The following is a 21844-nucleotide window of genomic DNA, read 5'->3' as shown; positions in this document are numbered from 1 at the left end:
AACAATTTTTCTACTTTACATTTGATAAGTGTGTTAGACCTTCTTAAAATGTGTCACTCAATTCACATTCTTGGAGTATGACTCTAAGACTTGATTTTGGAACGAAGCATGATTCATCCTTTTGATTTAACCATTTTAACAATTTCCAATTCCTCTTCTTAGCCATACTAGTGCACTAAGATGTCCTTAGATGATCAATTATGATATGGCTCTTAATCATTAAGACGATCATAAAAACCCGATACAAAAGTACTCTCCCTTCTTGGAGAAACTTTTTATCTTTCTGCCTTCATTGATTCTACTCATTCATTCTGTCATTCATTGAAACTTTTCAATTATTCAGAATTACACTTAATCTTGTAAGTATAACCACATTTACTAGACCTTTATTAAATCATGACGAATAATGTTATTATTATTTATGGTGGACTTGACTAGTGCACAACATTGTGTATTAGTTTCTTTAGTCCTTCACTTGACTCACATACTTATGTGAACAAGGAATTAGTCTTAATTACCTAAGTACCAAGATTTCCATACATCACACAATTCTGGTTGTATGATTCTAAGTTTCTGTCCAATTGAAACTTGGGCGATGGGAATCTTTCCTTACTTAGAAAATTATGACACTATCATAAATAACATAACTAAGAATCGCATCCATTTCAACATTGCTAATAATAGAAATACACAAACATCAATTTTTCATACATGTCTTTGCAAGGATAAATAAATAAAACAAAATCTTTATTTTATTGCGGAAAATTTTGTCCTTACAGCACAACTCAATTGAAAAACTATGCTATTACATTTCTTAGCAATCTATCGTAACTCTAAAGTAGCAACTCAAAAAAATCCAATCTTCGAATCCATGCGATCAAAATCCATTTCTTCACGATCAGATTCAGCACGCTTCTTCCTTTAAGCTTCCTTTCTTTTCTTCGATTCTGAAGCAGAGCCAAATGTCTTGACTCTCCCATCTCTTAGATCTCTCAGGTAAACAGGGCAACTTCGTCTCCAATGCCCATTCTCTTGGCATTAAAAGCAAATTGACTCTTTTGGAATAACACATTGAACTACTTCAGACTTTGCCTTTCTCTTATGATCAAACTTTTCGACCATGGCATGCCTTTCATTGCCATTGCATATATCCATGGAAGTTTGGAAGGCAGATCCACCAATCAACTTTGCTTCTCTAGCGCGCCAAATCATTGCTGATTCATCAGCAACAAGCAAATAGGCGAGATCGATGAGGATCACGTCATGGTCTATCATATAGTACTCTCTTACAAACTCACTATATGAGTCAGGAAGCGATTGAAGAACCCAACAACAACCAGCTTCTCACAGACTACGACTCCCAACATTCTTAACCTATCAATGTATGACTTCATCTCTAAGGTGTGTGCACACACACTGAATTTCCTTCTTCATGTTTACTTACCAAAAGGGCTTGAGTGAGCTTGAAATTTTCAAACCTTTGAAATTGTGGGTTAAGGAGAACAATAGGAGGAGGTGGAGGAAGTGAAGCATGATTTCCATTTCCACAATCCAATAGTGGAACATCATCTTTATGTGGAAAACTTTTTCCAACGGATTCAGGATGACCATAGTTGTCAGACTTTGACATCTACAAATAGGAGAAATTCAAGTTAGTTGATTGAGTGAGTCCTTAATAAAACATCAATGAGATATTAAGGCTAGGACCAAACACAATAGCCTACAACTTGGGAGAGGGATGTCGTAACCCAAATTGCAGAACATTTAAAGGTAAGTGAATGACGATTCACTAATTTTCCACCATGAAAAACGAAAAAGAGATTAAGTTTTAAATGTATTGAAAACTCCTAGATCCTTTGAGATTCATTGAACTTTTCAATGGCATGTTTAAATCTCAATATGCCCCTCGGTTTGTGATTGGGATGCTGAGGATCACAAAATAGGGTGTGAATAACCATGCAAACTTACATGATGCCCCCAATGTTACAGTCACATATTCAATGTGTCGGTTAACCACACACGCTCCACCGAACTATGACAAACATCGAGTCACCATTCGCTACCTTTGCTTAGAACCCATTTAGTGTGCCGGTTAACCACACACGCTCCACTAACGTCGTAGCAAGGATACAAAGTGTAATTTCATGGAATTGCATCAATTCACTTTTGCCTAAAGTTACTAAGATTGAGAATTTTGTGAGTGTCTTGGAAAAGGACTATTATACCCTTTCTGCAGGTAGGAAGCTAATCATTTTGCAGATCTTATGTTATGGTGCCCTGGATTCTGCAGAACTAAGGGCAGAAATAGACAATCGTGAAGAAGTTGAAGTGGGACCAGATCCTGATGTAGTTCTTGCATTCACTGAACCTGTAAAAGACATACCTATAAAAAGACGAGGTCGCCCTCCTAAAACCCCTTTACCCAAAGATCAAGAACCTGTAAAAGATATTCCTATTCCTAGTATTTAAAACCAGAACCTCTACTCATTCCGCTTGGATCACGCATAACCTAGTAACACAAAACCAAAAAAGGTTATCTTTTTTATGATTTTCCCAAAATACCCTTTAATTAGTTAACTAATTAATGATGTTAAATTTGGAAGCTAACCTTACAGAAAGGGATATTACCACAGATGATGCTTAAGCATGCTGCTCGACTAGGTAAAACTTTTTTGAATCAATAGTGTTAAAAATCATATACCCAATTCTTTTTTTTCATTTCTGATGTTAGATGTATGAGAAACAGAAGAGTTCACAGTTTTAGCAATTTGGGTATCTAAAATTCTTGAAGTTTGTTGTGATTTCAATCTAGATTCTTGTAATAAGGTCATCTAATTTATTCTTTCCTGTTTTCTTCTCTTCTATCTGTTCTTGAAGTATTTAAATGCACTTCTTGTTTTTCATTTCTGATGTTAGATTGCATATGTGAAACATAAGAGTTCTCAATTTTAGCAATTTGGGTATCTAAAATTCTTGAAATTTGTTGTGATTTTACTCTAGAATCTTGTAATGAGGTCATCTGATTGATGGTTTCACTGGCACTGCATGTACACTTGGAGCTAAAGGCATATTAAGTTCTTCATTCAGATCGGGCTCATTATCAGGTTGAGTATATGAAGGTACCCCTTCACCTTCAGTTTCTTGACCCATGTCTGCCTCCAAAGCATCAAGTTCTGAAACATTTCCATGAAGTGAAGTTAACATTTAAAAAAAGAAAAATAATAATAATGAATTTGTGCTTACCACCCATGAGATCATCTTCATCAATATCATCTGGCACACTAAACTTCTACCAAGAGATTCTTGTATCTCACTGCTTATATCCATCATGTCCATCATTTCATCTTGCAAATTCTAAACATAAAAACAAGATTAAATGGTCTGTAATTACAAAGTATCAAAAGAAAGAGATTCATAATATTTATACTAACATCAATGTCTTGTATCTTCACAGTTTTCATCAATCCTTTCAGCTCTTTGTTTGATCCTATTTGTAGCAAATGCTTGATAATTGTGACACATACTATTTGCTGAGCATCTTTAATACCTTCTGAAGCGAATGCAACTTGATCCAGGTTGAATGTTTGATTGTACAACATGTCACGTTGTCCTTCATACCTGCTCAAGTATAACTTACTTTCATTATCAACTCTACAATAGATCCAGAAAGGTTATCTTGCCTTCACTTCTCAGGTATGTTTTTTAATTCATACCCATGTTCAAAATTCAAACATATGTGATCCTTTTTTATTAAACATTTAAAATGCTATAAAGTTTATATGTTATTGTGTTGAAGGACTCGCCTGGTGTACTTTATTTGAAAAAATTATCAGATGCTGGCCGCACACATAATTTGGAAGTCTGTAGGTAAGAAAAACTCTTCATTTCCTTCTTTCTTATTATTCAGATTTTACAGTGTATGATTTTATGATTTGGATTGCAATGAAAAAGATTAGATATGGAGATGCTCAAATCTCTGCCACCAGATTCACCTGAGCAACAGGAGTACATCACAGCCATCCAAAATGAGGATGGATACAACTAGGGGTAATTCTAATTCATGCTCTTTAATTCTTGATTCTAAAATTTGATTTGTTCTAAAAATTAAAAATTTACTCTTTTTTTTTCAATAAAAAGTTATAATCCTATGTTATGGGGAGTCCCTAAAGGAAGCTATTCAACTAACCCTAATGGTTCATGTCGTATAATAGAGCCTCGCGTTATTGTTCATATTAACTTTTGTTTTCAATAAAAAAAATTAAATCAACCATGGTTCTGTAACTTTTGTTCATATTAACTTTCTTTTTAACTATGATTACAACATGGATACACTATGTGGTCCTGATGGTGAACTTCCAGAGAAGTTAAGGAATTTAGAGCCTCGCCTTATTGAGCACATTAGTAATGAGCCTCGTCTTATTCAGAAGCCTTATGCTACAATTATTTTACAAGAGCAATGGCCATTTATGTAATTTTATCAGTGCCTAAATCTTGTATCAAAATGCAGATTGTACAATTGACAGCATCCGAAAAATTTGAGGAAGTTTTGGCATTGTTTAAGCTACTTGCACCAGAAGATTCAAACCTTCGAGCCTCAAAGTAGTAGTCAATTCATATCAGGTAATATTTATGGACCTGAGAAATTTTTTGGATATGAGTGGTAAAGTTTACTTATCAAGAGCTTCATCTGGTATGTCAGATGACATGGACACTTCTTCACCTTCTCATACAGTGAAGAGGTTATATCAGATGCTGTTGGAGACACCCATGAAAGCAATCGATCCAAAAGATCAAACAAGGTAACAGTTTAACATTATTTAGAGTGAAGAGTATTAAAAATTTTGATATATATTTTTTAATTTTCAGGGGAGAGTCAACATGCCCCTTGACTCAGGTGCTAGAGAGATGGCATCAATATTAAAGAGATGGGATCTCTGGGAATCTTCAAAAGGAAATGGTATATTACTCTTTGATAATGTCAACATCATTCATTAATTATGTTGTGGGGTGAGTAGACTGCATATAATGATGTTCAAACTTTTATAAAGATTCCTGAATTATATTTGAAGTTTCTTTTGTTTACTCTTCATGAAGGGGGTTCTAGAAGCAATTCGTATAAGCTGTACAGGGTACCCTACCAACAAGGCTTTTGCTGATTTTTTTAAGCAATTTGGTCTTCTAGTTCCCAAAGTTTTAAGATCAAAGTAGGTAAAATTGATTAAATCCTAATGGATTTGTTTACTTATCACTTGTTAAGCAATTTGATCTATATATTTCTTGCAGTTCAATTGTCGCCATTGATCCAAGTCGACCTCAATCTAGATTAAGGTCACAGTGGGTTGTTAGTTTTATAGGAATGCATAACCCATGTTAGCAATGTATTATTTTTGTTTAACATTTGAATGATCATTTGTATGACATATTATAATTTGTGCAATTTATTTTGTTTTTTGTGTATGAGATTTTATTTTATATTATGAGACATTAAATGTGTCATGTAATTTGAAAATTAGTAAATTTACGTAAATCTATAAATATTTTTTTTTAAAAAAAATAAAAATAAAAGTTACGATACGCAAAAATGTGTGTCATCTTAATTTATGACATGGCCTTTCTTGACAGTGGCTTTAATGATACGCATTGCGTGTCATAATGCGCGTCGTAAATGCGCGTCGTCTCTAGATGACGCGCAAAAGTGTGTCGTCTCTCGTTATGACAGGGCCTTCCTTGACGCGCATTTGCGCGTCGTTTGAGCGTTTTACGATGCGCAATGAGCGTCGTAAAAGGCTGTTTTTCTAGTAGTGACATTGACCTCCTTCAGGTACCACACATGGGAGGAGCTTTGACGGTTCTGAACATGATAATCAATTTTCCCGAAGTTGGCTGACCACTGACCAGAAACCATTCCAAAATTCATCCTGAAAACTAACGAGCAGAAAGAACACATAATTTATATCAAGCGATTCTTTTTATATATTGAACTTCAAGTTAAATTTCCATGGGACTCTAAAACATGGAACGAAAAACATTTCTGTAAAATTTGATGATCAGAATCCCTAATAGAAAATCTCAATTTGTTTATACCTAAAATAGAAATAGAGTGATTATGTTCGATGAGAAACTAAACGGACAAAAGACACAATCGAAAGAAGGCATCGAGAAATTGAGGAAAATGTTAGAAATAACTGAATTGAAAAGGAAAGAGATGTGTATGAACACATGCGTCTCCTATGTACGCGTTTCCTAAGTACTTCTTCATTGATCTTCTCTGTATGCACTAGAGTTTTAGTAATGGGGGAGGCAGGGGATGAAACTGAGCAATGTGTATGTGTGTGTATGTGTGCGCCTTTCTCTTGCCTTTATCTCCACATATGGGAAGACTTTATAATTGTTATCCGTTTATCACTAAACCAACCGCCATATGATTGATATGTAGATGAAAGTTTGATAGATGGGAAGACATTAGAATGACGAAGCTACATGTCAACACTTTCTAGCCAAATAAAAAAGCCAAATAACAAACCTAACCGGTTATAATGGGTTTGTTACATAAATTAACCGGTAAAACACAAGTTGATTCCCTTCATATGCAAAATAATAATAATAATAATAATAATAATAATAAATAATAAGATGACAAACATTTTAAAATAAAACTGATAAATTGGTTGGGCTAAAGTGACAATGAAACAAACAGGTTGGGAGCACGTTGAAACTTATCCAAAGTGTAATCTAATACTTACAATCTCTTGAAATGATACACGAAATTGTAAATTTAAATATCGGTATTATGATTTCAATATATCTAAGTCGGAAATGAGATACACGGACTTGTGGATTTGTTAATAGGAAAAGGGAAAATGTCATGTTAGCCTAACGAACTTGTCAAGTTTGTTTTAAAAGGTCACCCAATTAATCTTTTTTGTACATTAAGGGAACGACATATAAATTGACCGGTTGAAATGGTCCCTTGACCTGTAATAAAAAGTTTCCATGACAAATCAGTAAAAAAACGGTGAGGTGGCTGCCAAGTCACAGCTGATGTGGCAATTGACTCTGGTCCACAGTTAACCCTTGTTCCCCATGATTGGACACCCCCTTATATAAATAAAGCGATGTCCTAATGAGTTTATCACGCCCACTTTGTTACCCTTATTAGTCTCTTCGTTTGTTCTTCCTTTCGTTTCCCACTTTGTGAGTCCATCGAACCACCACTTCGAGATCTGCAAGCATTAAAGAACACAACCCATAAATGTTTATTAGAATAATTGCTACAATGCACGTGATGAAACTTAATTGTAAAAAAAACATATATGAATGGAACAAGAATGGTTTGACTTTGACTGTAGATAGCAACTAAATTACAACATAACCTATATATGGTATGTATCTAATACTGACTAACAAAGTATGCAAGTACAACCAGGGACACCCTTTATACCAGAAATGTAACTTCTAGCAACCTTAAAACAGATGTGAGATGAAATATAAGTCATAAGATGAAATGAAGGCATCACCTGAGTGAGTATATAATATTTCTCTTTAAGACTAAACACACTAGGTTTATCAAATGAAGGCATCACCTGAGTTAGCATTCACACACATATCGAGAAGCTGCAAAACAAAGAATCAAGCCAATCAATGCATGATTTTGGGTCAATTATAAAATTAACGACCATAGCTAAACGTGGTGTAGAATATCACCAATCAATGCATGATTTTGGGTCAATTCTTGATTATTTCATCAATAATTGCAAGTTATTGAGCATATTATGGTTTACACATGATACAATTAACATCCACCTAAAAATCCATTACCGATAAACACCAGTATGTCGGTTTATGTATCTGAGTAAAAGATCGACAGAACATAAAAACTCGCAAGGACCTTGAAATAGATGTAATCATCGGCGTTGAAGCACCTTCATAAAGATGAATATAGTACCAATTATTGATTGAAAAATGGAAATTTTCAAACTTCATGGTTGGATTCACAAAACAACCACCATGCTTTTTTTACAAGAATTAGTATACAATACTTACCTAGTTCTTCATGATGTTAATTGGGTCATAAGGGCCTTGTAATGACCGATTGCTTCTTGTAAAACAGCACCCATTTGCTAATTTGTTAGTTATTCCAAAATCAAATGATTTTCGTGAAGAAAAATCACGAATTTACTTCAGAAAGGGAAGAACAGAATATTATCCATAATTGAATTTATTACCCACCCATGTTCAAGGTAAGCTTTTGGACGTTGTACATTGAAATCAAGATCCCATCTTTGCAAAGAGATCAAGGAATTCTACCAGTGAAGTTGTTTTTGTTGAACCTCAAAACTACCAAATATGTAAGTTTTTTCCCGATACATTTGGGAATATTTCCACCGAGTTTATTGTCACCCAAATCTATGACTTCCAAAACTTGTAGATTCCCTAATTCCCAAGGAAGTTTACCAATAAAGCTATTGTTGTTCATAATCCTCTCTAATAAATGAATGTTTTTTTTGCCACTTGTCAAATTCTCAAGAGTTTTGCCACTTGTAATTTTATGGGAGTTTTAGAATTATTATTTTCCACTTGTCATTTTTTAGGAATTTTCATTTTTTTAAAATAAAATTTCATATAAGGAAAGAGAATCATTAATTCTATTAATTTGATAATAAAGTCTAATAAATGCTTTAAAGAATATTTGATTTCTTTTATAAATATTACAAAAGATTATATTATGTTATGTAAAAGTATTATTTTATAAAATATTTAATGATTAAATATTGATATTAAATTTTTATCTTTAATAAACTCGTGTAATACACGGGTCTCACACCTAGTTTAAGCTATATAATAATGAATTACGAGCAATTGAACATGGAATAATACTAGAGAGCTGATTTGAGCTTAATCTCATGGTAGATTCCAAACACAATTGGTAATTTTCTCCTGATACAATAGACAAATTTAATAATTTATTGTTCCATTAAAAATATAACCAAAACTGCAAACAAATTTAATAAAAAGAATGTTCAAAGGCATTTTAATATATATGAACTTACAATATTTTTAGATAAAGGGTAAGATGGTAACTTTACTTGGAACATGACCAAAATTGCTATAAAACATCAAAATAACCACCAAAACTGCAATAAATTCATTTATTGTTTTGGAACAAAAATGCTTTGTTGAGGATAACTAGTCAAATCTATTCATAAGAAGTCTAATTACTTTCACGGTAGACCTCACATATGAATTTGAAGTCGATAAAGTAGCCCCCAAAGTTCACATATTTGTTCTATTATTATTTTTCACACTGTATTAAACCTTAAACATTGGGCTCCTTTAACTGAATGCAACATTTATTTTATTTATTTGTTTGTGTTTATTATTTAATCAGGCTGTGGTATATATTAGACAATGTGTTTTCAAATTATATGGTTCAGGCAAAATATTTTATCCACTTGAAGCAATTCAAAGTACACAACAAAACTCACCAGTAATTAACATGGTTTAATGGAGGAGAGGAGCAATCATGAAGAGCCATGCGATGATGCACTCAAAATGATCTAAATTAAGAAACAAAATGTATAAAGTAAACAACAAGGTTACGCATGATACAGTATATGAAAAACTTAAAACACATAAGTAGAAAGGGGGATGGGTCAAGAAAAATCCAAAATGAAAAAAAACTGACAAAATATCATAAACTTAGAAATAATATAGTATCAGAAGTGACTTTATGACCCTCTTTAAATCTATTGTCAATGATGATATGCCTTGTGGAGGATTACATAACATAAATGATGATGAGAAAAACATAGCTATCTTATCCTATCCAAAACCAACCTACTCTTCAGGAAGGGTAAAATGGACCACCAGTTTAATGCAACAAATACATACAATACAACTTCATGTTGGTCAGAGTGATTGTCTGAATAGACTGAACACCATACAAACAAACACAAAAATATGAGATTAACCCTAATCTAATCTCATAACTTGCAATCTCATGAGAATATAATCAAACAATCAACCAAGATCACTGCCATTGCAGATTCATACTAGACCATAGTCTTATCTAAAAACCAAATCCAACAAAAAAAAAACTCCACCTTTCACCCAAACATCCTCTTTCTATACATGAAAAACTAGAAATTTTACAAATGAAGAAAATAAATAATGAGTCAATTACATGGTTCTTACTTACTTGGACCAATGCAGATGAAAACCGAGGGATGCAACAGCATGTTGGGAGTGAGAGCAGCAGCAGAAGGTCGAGAATTAAAAAGAAAAAAAAAATCTACAACTCAAATACATAGTAATCTAAATCTACAACTTGATCATGTATAAATACCAAATCCAAAAGAAATTTTGTAAATTAGCACCTCTAAACAACACTGATATCACAAAGGCCATACAAATACAAAATCCAAATAGTAATACATTAGAATAAGCATATCTCAAAAGCAAAACTATCACTGATAACATGCATTCAAGAACTACTTGCATTCCACATGATCTATGCAGCTATTCTCTTCCTCTCTTGAACTTGGCAACTCTTACCACAACTGCAACGTATATCTTATCCATGGTTTCCTCAGCAAACATGAAAAGTTTATGTCTCCACTGCTTCTTGAACATCAGAACTCCAATAACACCCCAAAACCCTGTTCCAAAACCACTCATTATATCCACATAAAACAACCATACCTCCATCTTCTCATCAGCTGCTTTGTATTTCTTCTTGCTTGTTGTTGTTGGATCTTGATGATTTGAGCAAGTGTTTGGCAATGGAGGTCCACATAGATGTTTGTTCCCAGCATATATTGATGGATCAGTAAGCGTCTGCAGTTGATTTCCTGTTGGAATTTGACCCGTCAAGTTGTTGTGTGAAAAATTCAAACGGCTCAAAAAAGTCAAAGCTGCCATGCTTGGAGGGATGCTCCCGCTCAACTTGTTTTTTGAGAAATCAAGAGTTTCCAACTTCATCATCTTTCCAATGCTGTCTGGAATACCCCCTCTCAGATGATTATTAGACAGATTCAGACCCACCAACATAGAAAGTGCAGTTAGCTCGACCGGTATTTCTCCCACAAGTTTATTGCTTGAAAGGTCCATGTTATAAACCATATCCCAAGTTGTTGTATATTCAAGATCAACACCTTTCATGACCTGAATCACATTCTTATCATGATCGATATCTAAAAAATGCTCATATATCGAGTGACTCACAACCATGCCATTTAAGTTTCCTACACACGGAGGGATGGTTCCGGTTAAGTTGTTGTATGCAAGATCCAAAATTTGAAGATTTGAATTTTTGCAAAGAGATGGAGGAATTCTACCAGTGAAGTTGTTTTTGTGTAAACTCAAAACTACCAAAGATGTAAGTTTTTTCCCTATCCAATTGGGTATATTTCCATATAATTTATTGTCACCCAAATCTAAGACTCCCAAACTTTGTAGATTCCCTAATTCTGGAGGAACTTCACCAGTAAAGTTATTTTTGTTCAAATTTAACCAAAATAATGATGAAATAAGAGCAATTGAGCTAGGAATGGCACCAGAGAGCTGATTTGAGCTTAATCTCATGGCAGTCAAACCCTGCAGATTCCCCACACAGTTGGGAATTTTCCCACTTAACATGTTTCTTGAAAGATCAAGCCCTTTCAAATTTGTTCTTCTGCATAATGACCTTGGAATTGACCCACTGAAAAGGTTATATTCCAGAAGTAATAGAGGTAAAGGCCCATATACATGATCATTTTTCACATTAGGAAGGTTTTTCAAAGATCCGCTGAGTTTGTTGTGAGAGAGATCTAAGACAGGAATGATGGGCATCTTCCGCAGCCATGTGGGCAGCGGCCCCGAAAGTGTAGCATTGGACAACTCTAACATCTTAAGTTTCCTCTGATGTTGAAGCCACTGCGGAAATCCATTCCTGATATTGCAAGAGCTGAGACTAAGATATATCAACTGGAATGGAGGTATCCACCCACGTGAAACATTGAATGTCAGCTTACTGTTAGAAGAAGCATCCAATTCCTTCAACACTAAAAGATTAGCAAAATGGGCTTCGGTAACCGCTCCTTCCAATGAATTGTCAGAGATAAAGAGATGACGGAGTTTGGCAAGTTGCCCAATTGAAACTGGAATTGAACCATTCAATTTGTTGGAAAAAAGGACAAGTTGGGTAAGGTTCCCAAGGAATTCTGGAATGGGACCAGTCAACTGGTTTTCAGATAGATCAAGTACTTGTAAAAATCTTAATCTTCCTAGAGATTCAGGGATTGAACCAGTCAGTTTGTTGTATGATAGATCAAGGTCTCTTAAGTTTGCCAGTCCTCCAAGTGTTTCTGGAATTCTACCTTTTAAACTCCGACTTAATTCCAGCAACTCCAAAGAATATTGGGAGCATTCTGATGCGTTTTTTGGTGGGTCAGTCATTTCCATACGGAACACATTATTTGTCACACTCAATTGTTTCAGGTGGCACTGTCTCCAGATTCCAACATCCTCAATCTGCTTAAACTTGTTACCAGAAAGATGAAGCTCTAGAAGTTTAGGCATAATAGGAAGAGATGAATTCAACATGGTATATGAAAGGTCAAGGACTTCTAGGGAGCTCATGTTTGTCAAAAAAGATGGAAATATGCCTCCAAGTGGATTATTGCTAAGATCGAGGTGTTGGATGTTAGAAAGTGTACTGTAATTAAGATGTGGAGAAGATAGATGCGTGTTATGGAGCCCACAAACTGACAAATGAAGCTCTGACAAAGAAGGGATCATGCTTAGTAGGTTTGGAAAGTTCCATGCCAAACTAAGATTAAATCCCGAAAGACTGAGGAATGTTAGGGATGTCATGTTTTGAAGAAGGAAGGGGAGTGGACCTTTGAAAGAATTGTAGCCAAGATCGAGGTGTTTTATATTAGGAAGTATTCTACTGGAATTAAGAAAAGGACCAAGATTAACATTGGAAAGTCTACAATGTGACAAACTTAACTCTTTTAAGGAGGGAATCATGTGAAGCATCATGTCCCAGTTTTGTGCTCCACTAAGATCCACATAACTCAAGTAGAGAAGCTCGAGTGACGAAAGGCCAAAAGCCCATGCCATATCATCTGCCTTCAGAAAGTTTTCAAAATAGTATGAACTGAGATCAAGAACCTTTAAATTAGAAAGATTTCCAATGTGAGGAGGAATAATACCATCAAAATTAGCATAAGAGAGATTCAGGTAACTCAGGTGTTTCAAGGATCCAATAAACTCAGGGATCCGACTTCTTTGGAAATCATTCCCACTCAAGTCGAGGTATTTGAGATGCCTCAACTCTGCCAAAGAAGAACTCACCTTGTTAGTAGTTATGTAGTAATAGTCATGTGCTTTGAGATGAAGGCGTTGAACATTTCCAGTGACACCGTCACACTGGATTCCTTCCCACAGGCAACACTCATTTCCAACCCATGATGACAACAACATTCCAGAATAATCATCAACACTGTGTTTGAAGTTGAGAAGAGCAACTCTCTCTTTCTCAGAGCAAAGGACACTAACATTTCCAACCCCCAAACAAGTATATGTGGCTGCAAACAAAAACACACATATGAAAATGAGATGGATCCCCATTATCAACCTTAACTCAGTTTTAGTTTAGAGGAAAGTTGAAGTAGAAAGATGGGTTGTGATGAAGAAGTGATGGGTTATTATGACGAAGCAACGAGTACATTTATAAAGCCATAAATGAATATTGGAAGACTTGGAAGTCAAAGGAGAATTTGTATCCACAACCTTATATTCTTATGCTTTTTTTTTTTTGTCTGTCAATCAAAAAAAGTGATTTGTGGGACAAGACTATTCCACACAGCACATGGAATTCTATTTCGCCACAAATTTTTAACAAAATATGAATTGAATAAAATGCAGTATTTGACAAACAAGCATCTCCATTTTGATAAATCATAGATACATTATAAATATTTTTAAGTGATGGTTACAATTATAAACTGGGAATTTAAAATCATGGCTAAATATGAAACTGCTAGATGGGTTGAGTAAGCCAAATGAGTGGAAATCTAATGCTTACAAGCTTCTAATCACATTATTTAGAAATCATGTTATTATTTTGATGTTATTATTGAGTTTAAATAAAAACAGTGTTCAAGATTACTAATCAATATGTTCACATTTATGATACACAAGAGGCTCCATTTAGTTTTATTATTATTTTTGACATTACTTGTATCAGAACTTGGCCTCCCTAAATCACATGCAATATTCAGTTTCTTTATTCGTCTTATGTTATTATATGAAAATAATAATTTTAATTTATCACAACAAAATTACAAGTTGCAAACTAAACAGTATATCATTCACTACTACAGTATTCAAGTGTTTTAAAAAATGTGATGAAACAAGTTTATCCACATGCTTTTGGTCTTTGTCTATATCTACTTTTCCCCAAAATAGGCATGGAAATCAATGTTTAATTGGTATCCACAAAATTGTATTTTTTGGTCATGAGCTAATACTTCCAATCTCTTGAATCACATTATTTATAAAAACTATATTATTATTTTTATAAATTAAAATACACAAACTTGTGAATTTAAAAACTATATTATTGTTTTAATATATTTAAGTCAGAAATGATACATGTACTTGGGAATTTGTTCACAAGAAAATGATACATAAGACTTTGAAGTCAACATGGAAGTCAACGGACAATTTGTATCCACAAACTTGTATTCTTTTGGTCCAGGTTCACTTTTAATTTTCTCTTAATCAAAATAAGTGGTTTTGGTCTAAGTTTATTCCCCCATAGCACACGTAATTACTTGGTCACAAGTCTTTAACAATTTATGAATTGAAAAAAGCACAATATATATTGACAAACAAGCATTTATGTGTTTGAGAAATCAAAGATAGATTATAACTTTTTGTAAATTATTGTTCTATATTATAAAAATGATTTTTGGTTTCAATGATTTAAAAAACTAGATACAACAGAACAAGTTGTTTTTAGTATTATTTGATGTAACGATGTTAATGTGTCAAGGAAAGGAAACATATTTTAATTTTTGATTTTTTAGCTTGTTCCTAACAGTATGCTGGAGAAGGGTACAAGACTTGACATTGCATTTTGTGGAGTGTATATGAAAATAAAAATAAAAAATAAAAAATAAAAACTAACTTATAACCAAAAATTTACAAGTTACAAATATGATGACTAAGTTGCCCATGCATGTGATGTGATGAAACAAGTTATTGTGATGGGAGACTTGGAAGTCAATTGAAAATTTGTATCCACAAGACAAGACTGCATGCTTATAGTCTATCTATATTTACTTTTCCATTGACCAAAATAAGACATGGAAATCAATTGTTGATTTGTATCCACAAAATTGTATTGATTTGGTCATGGGCTATTTTTCTTTTTAATTCTCTCAATCAAAGAAAGTGATTTTTGGCTAAATCAATTCCCCATGTCACACGTAAATGCATTTGCCCACAAAAACAATATATATGATGGTTTTAAGACTTATCATAATTAAAGATTATAAACTTGATTTTGAAATTTAATGATTTACAGAAATACCTAAAATATATATTTTTATTTTAAAACTTATTCAAAGTGTAATCTAATACTTACAATCTCCTGAATCACATTATTTTAAAACTATATTGTTATTTTTATGTATTAAAGTCAGGAATGATACAGGAACTTGTGAATTTAAAAAACTACATTAAATGATACATGAACTTGTGAATATGTCACCTCAAAACCACCAAAGATGTAAGTTTTTTCCCTATCCAATTGGGTATATTTCCATATAATTTATTGTCACCCAAATCTAAGACTCCCAAACCTTGTAGATTCCCTAATTCTGGAGGAACTTCACCAGTAAAGTTATTTTTGTTCAAATTTAACCAAAATAATGATGAAATAAGAGCAATTGAGCTAGGAATGGCACCAGAGAGCTGATTTGAGCTTATACTCATGATAACCAAACCCTGCAGATTCCCCATACAGTTGGGAATTTTCCCACTTAACATGTTTCTTGAAAGATCAAGCCCTTCCAAATCTGTTCTTCTGCATAATGACCGTGGAATTGACCCACTGAAAAGGTTATATTCCAGAAGTAATAGAGGTAAATGATGGGCATCTTCCGCAGCCATGTGGGCAGCGGCCCCGAAAGTGTAGCATTGGACAACTCTAACCTCCAAAGTTTCCTCTGATGTCGAAGCCACTGCGGAAATCCATTCCCACATGAAACATTGAATGTCAGCTTAGAGTTAGAAGAAGCATACAAGAGCTTCAACACTGAAAGATTAGCAAAATGGGCTTCGGTAACCGCTCCTTCTAAAGAATTGTTATAGATAGAGAGAGTACGGAGTTTGGCAAGTTGCCCAATCGAAACTGGAATAGTCCCGTCTAATAAATTAGATCCTAGATCCAAATCTGTTAAAGATGCTAATTTTCCAAGGGATTCTGGAATCGAACCATTCAATTGGTTATAAGAAAGGAAGAGTTTGGTAAGATTCCCAAGGAATTCTGGAATGGGACCAGTCAACTGGTTTTCATATAGATATAGTACTTGTAAAAATCTTAATCCTGTTACAGATTCAGGGATTGAACCAGTCAGTCCATTCTGCGATAGATCAAGGTGTCTTAAATTCGCCAGTCTTCCAAGTGTTTCTGGAATTCTACCATTTAAACTCCGACTTAATTCCAGCAACTCCAAAAAATATTGGGAGCATTCTGATGCGTTTTTTGGTGTGTCAGTCATTTCCATACGGAACACATTATTTGTTACACGCAATTGTTTCAGGTGGCACTGTCTCCAGATTCCAACATCCTCAATCTGCTTAAACTTGTTAGAAGAAAGATGAAGCTCTAGAAGTTTAGGCATAATAGGAACCGATGAATTCAACATGGTATATGAAAGGTCAAGGGACTTCTAGGGAGCTCATGTTTGTCAAAAAAGATGGAAATATGCCTCCAAGTGGATTATCGCTAAGATCGAGGTGTTGGATGTTAGAAAGTGTACTGTAATTAAGATGTGGAGAAGATAGATGCGTCTTATCTTCAACACTCATTTCCAACCCATGATGGCAACTCGCTCTTGCTCAGAGCAAATGACACTAACATTTCCAACCCCCAAACAAGAATATGTGGCTGCAAACAAAAACACACATACGAAAATGAGATGGAAACCCAAACCCCTCCAATTCCCCATTATCAACCCTAACTTAATTTTAGTTTAGAAGAAAATTGAAGTAGGCAGATGAGTTGTGATGATGAAGTGATGGGTTCTTATGATGAAGTAACTAGTACATTTATAAAGCCATAAATTAAAACCTGATAAAACACCATATATATATATATATATATATATATATATATATATATATATATATATATATATATATATATATATATATATATATATATAAAACCTTCTGGGTAATCCTTTGAGATCAATATATATATATATATATATATATATATATATATATATATATATATATATATATATATATATATATATATAAACCTGATAAAACACCATGTTATATAAATTACAATGTTCAGGCAGAGTCTTTATGGAGGTTTTACATTTTTTTATATTTTCTTAATAGTATGCTGGAGAAGGGTACCAGACTTGACATTGCATTTTGTGGAGTTTATATGAAAATAAATTTTAATTTATAACAGAAAATTTACAAGTTACAAATATGATGACTATGTAGCCCATGCATGTGATGTGTCAAACAAGTTATTGTCATGGGAGACTTGGAAGTCAATTAAAAATTTGTATCCACAAGACTACATGCTTAGTCTATCTATATTTACTTTTCCTTTGACCAAAACAAGACATGGAAATCAATGTTTGATTTGTATCCACAAAATTGTATTACTTTGGACATGGACTATTTTTCTTTTTAATTCTCTCAGTCAATGAAAGTGATTTTTGGCTAAATCCATTCCCCATGTCACAGGTAAATGCATTTGCCCACAAGAACAATATATATGATGGTTTGAAGACTTATCATAACTAAAGATTATAAACTTGATTTTGAAATTTAATGATTTATAGAAATACCTAAACTATATTTTTTTTTTATTTTAAAACTTATTCAAAGTGTAATCTAATACTTACAATCTCCTGAATCACATTATTTAAAAACTTTATTATTATTTTTATGTATTGAAGTCAAGAATGATACATGAACTTGTGAGTTTAAAAAACTACATTATTATTTCAACATATTTAAGTGGGAAATGATACACGAACTTGTGAATATGTTAGCAGGCCAATAGTACATAATAGTTCTAAATAGTTTCACGGTAGACCTCACATATGATTCTTAAAGTCCACAAAGTAGCCCCCAAAGTTTATGTTATATCTTTGACACTTGGGTTCCCTAAATTACAGGAAACATTCGGTTTGTTTATTTGATTATTTTATTAAAGTGTGGTGTATACAAGACATGGTGTTTTTCAACTATTACGAGGTTCACATAGATAACTCACCCACTCGAGTTAGAAAAAACTGACCTGTAACATGGTTATGAGTATAATATATGATGCATCTTCAATGACCTAAAGAAACAAATCAAATAAAGTAAAGGGCAAGGTTAGTCCTTATCTATATATACAATAAAACCCTCAAAACACATAATAAAATTAAAAAGGGGTTACCCTGCAAGAAAAAAGTAAAATTAAAGAAACAAGGAAAGCATCATAACACAAGAGGTAATGAATACATAAAATCTTTTTCATGCTCTGTGGGTTCAACCAACATTAATATAATGATAAAAAAAACCTACAAAATGAGAATGTTTTGGATAGCTAAAATGCATGTATAACCTACATTAAAGTAAGTAATTAACAACATGTAGAACTTTTGAAAGCCCACTAGTCAGCAGATTTAAAAAGAATAATAATATCTTGCAAGAAATTACCTTTCCAATTAAAATGGATTTTGCATTCTTGAAGCTATGACCAAATCTTTGACATTCGCCAGATGCCTATTTGCAATGTTTTCACCTGATAAATTAATTGACAAATTTAATTTGTTGCTCTGTTTTATAATATAAGCTACTTAATTAATAAAACAAAAAGAATACTCAAAGACATTCCAATAAAGACTTATGATTGTAGACTAATCCATCTGAAAGTGTATCTCAATTCAAGCCCGATCCCTTTCCTAAACCAAATTGAAACTTAATGTATGTACTACAGAGGCATTGTCTAGGTATTGAATTCAATCTCATCTCGAGCAGCAACATTATAATTATATACGGCATTTCTACTAATTGATGCTATTCTTTTTATTCTCTTGTCTTACATTCTAGATATGTTTACATTTTGGTAACTAATAGTGTTATAGGAATACAACATTGAATGAAGAGCTACCTTGAAAGTTTTCATTCAACGACTTTGAAGTCAAGACAAAACTATATAAGCAAGTTCAATTTCAAACATATATACCCCTCACTACATAGTACATACACTCTTGCCATAACTATAAAGTATAAAGTATAAACAATCCCCAGTTGTCCTTCTTAATTAAGCTAGAAGTAGTATACCATATATCCTAAATTTGCATAATATTCCACAATTCAATACTAAGTTGGTTGTTTTTAAGTTTTAACAATACTCTACTATATAGTATATACATATACAAGAAGAAAAGTAAACAAATTAGTCAAACAAAAGTCAAAGCTGGAGTCCAAAGTCAACAGAAGTAAGTTGTTAGAATGTAGCTCATGGGTTAGTAACACAGCCATACAGTTACTAGTCTGACTACATATAGAGAGATTGGAGAAGAGATTAGATCATTCTTGAATTATATTTATAGTCATCAAAATAAACATTTTGTCTAGTAATTGGGATGTATATATAAGTAATATGTAACATCAATATTAATTAATTAATTATATATCAGTTTATAAAATACCCAACAAGTATGCCTCAACCCACTTTCCTATCAACAGTCATCAATATCTGATAATAATATATTACAAGGTCGTATAGCCCCTCCAATATGTTCCCTATGTAATCAAAACCTTGTTCCAGCTATCATTTGGTTGATTTTTTATTTGATTTAACATCATTCCATAGTTTTAGCATATGTATATATATAATATTTTCATTTTTATTAACTAACATTATCTAATTCAATTTAATAACCATTCCCCAATTTAACCCGGAATTGACAAAATTAGGTCACTAAACACTATCTCAAGTCTCAACTCAGCTTTCTTCTAACTTAGTTCTATGTCTTGTTTTAGCTAAAATCCCAACAAATGATCATCTTACAACCATTACTTTAACACAACGTAAAAAAATCCAAATTAAAGCTTGACCACAGAAAAGTCAAATCTGTCAAATTAAATATTTAAGTCAATGCCGTTATATAATATTCTTCCAATAATTCAAGTTTCTAGTGACGTTTTAAGATACAAATCTTTACCAAACTGTGAATGCATCACAAAAACTCCAACAATTTCACAATCTTTACTAGGGTTTAGATGTTACCTTCACAATTTGGTTTCAAAACTGAAATTGGAGAGTTATGCTGTCGTTTCTGATCATCCCGGCCACCAATGACCTCTGCCGGCCGCCGCCGCAACCACTGCCATCTGCAGCCACCCACGGCGGCGCTGCTGGCTCCATCGATCCCAACAGCTATTTGCTGCTGCCTTGCGTTTTTTTTTTCCGGCTTGTCTATCTCTTTTCTCGAAATAACCCTTTTATTTTTTTTTATTAAAGACAAAACTAGATTATACCCGCGTTAAACACGGGAAACGCATAAATAAAATATAAATGTATATAGATATTGCAGAATAATTATAAAAAAATTAGGATTATTGATATTATTAAAATGTGTATAAAATACACTGAGGTTGGTAAATATATATAATCGTTGAAGGACCTCTTTATAGACAATATTTTTTGTTTTATTAGTTGAACGACCTTCATCGCCACAAAGTACCTTCAAACCTTTTTTACCTGTGACACCGGAAACAGCAACATATAGTTAACAATGCGCAAAACGGGTCTACGCAAGTATAATCCAACGTTTGACAATGTACTTTCAAAATACATTGTTCTTTTATGGTTATATTGCGAAATAGAATTTTTTATTTTAAAAATAGCAACTTATTTATGTTTATTTGAAATGAACCACATAACCCCCTCCTCCCCACCCCCCCCCCCCCCCACACACACACACACATACAATATTAAATATAAAAAAAAACTCTAACAAAGAAATATAAAAACATTTATGCTTCTTCAATTTAGATATTGCTCATAACTCATTAAAAATATCAAAATACATAATTGGCACAGAACTTACTTGTTATTATGAGACGAATTAAACAATTTAAACAAATGATGATTTTTTACTTTTATTTTATGACAATGATAAAATAATTGAAAAATGAATGCTTACTTCAAGACATTTGCGGACGTTTGAGTAAGGTCTATGGTCTTAACTACTGAGTATTCATATCTTTCAAATATATCTATTAAATGGTTATTCAAAATGAATTAAAAGGTCATTGCTATTTCTTACCAATTTAGAAGTATGTTTCGACCACTTTTGCATCAGATAAAAAACATATAGGTTCTTTTAGTATTACTGCAATCCTACTTTCATATAAAATTACTTTTTTCAAATCAGACCAAACTCGGTGTTTTTAAGCATTATTATCATCATATATTATACATTCTTGATAGTTTTTAGAAGTTAGTTGCAATTTCTCATTTCTTGATACTAATCGGGTTTAAATTTTGAAGCCAAAAACTATAAATAATGGAATTAAATTATGAACGATATTA

General features: G+C 33.0%; 1 protein-coding gene across 3 annotated transcripts; it reads right to left on the bottom strand.

Annotated features, from left to right (window-relative positions):
• Positions 1-10315: 10315 nt before the first annotated feature.
• LOC145077756 (uncharacterized) lies at positions 10316-20720 on the bottom strand. 3 transcript variants are annotated; one of them, XM_079023027.1, is made up of 4 exons: positions 20537-20720; positions 18958-19042; positions 18551-18595; positions 10316-13574 (listed from the first exon to the last, which is right to left on the bottom strand). In XM_079023027.1, exon 4 carries the CDS (start codon positions 13468-13470, stop codon positions 10519-10521), a length of 2952 nt encoding a protein of 983 aa, XP_078879153.1. In that variant the 5' UTR covers positions 13471-13574; positions 18551-18595; positions 18958-19042; positions 20537-20720; the 3' UTR covers positions 10316-10518. The 3 variants fall into 3 exon arrangements, 2 of the variants coding, with proteins under 2 accessions (XP_078879153.1, XP_078879152.1); XR_013693379.1 differs by lacking the exon at positions 10316-13574 and adding an exon at positions 15685-17167; XM_079023026.1 differs by lacking the exons at positions 18551-18595; positions 18958-19042; positions 20537-20720 and having other exon boundaries at positions 10316-13872.
• Between the last annotated feature and the right edge of the window lie 1124 nt (positions 20721-21844).

Source organism: Lactuca serriola, unplaced genomic scaffold (assembly GCF_051521515.1).
Source record: "Lactuca serriola cultivar US96UC23 unplaced genomic scaffold, Lser_US96UC23_V15 Lser_V15_Un014, whole genome shotgun sequence".
In the NCBI taxonomy this organism is placed as follows: Eukaryota; Viridiplantae; Streptophyta; class Magnoliopsida; order Asterales; family Asteraceae; genus Lactuca; species Lactuca serriola.
The sequence above is the reverse complement of the archived record's forward strand: the minus strand, read 5'-3'. Positions and strand labels throughout refer to the sequence as shown.

Coding starts and splice junctions, on each gene's coding strand:
- LOC145077756 (XM_079023026.1), bottom strand. CDS start 13,617: ATGGGGATCCATCTCATTTTCATATGTGTGTTTTTGTTTGCAGCCACA.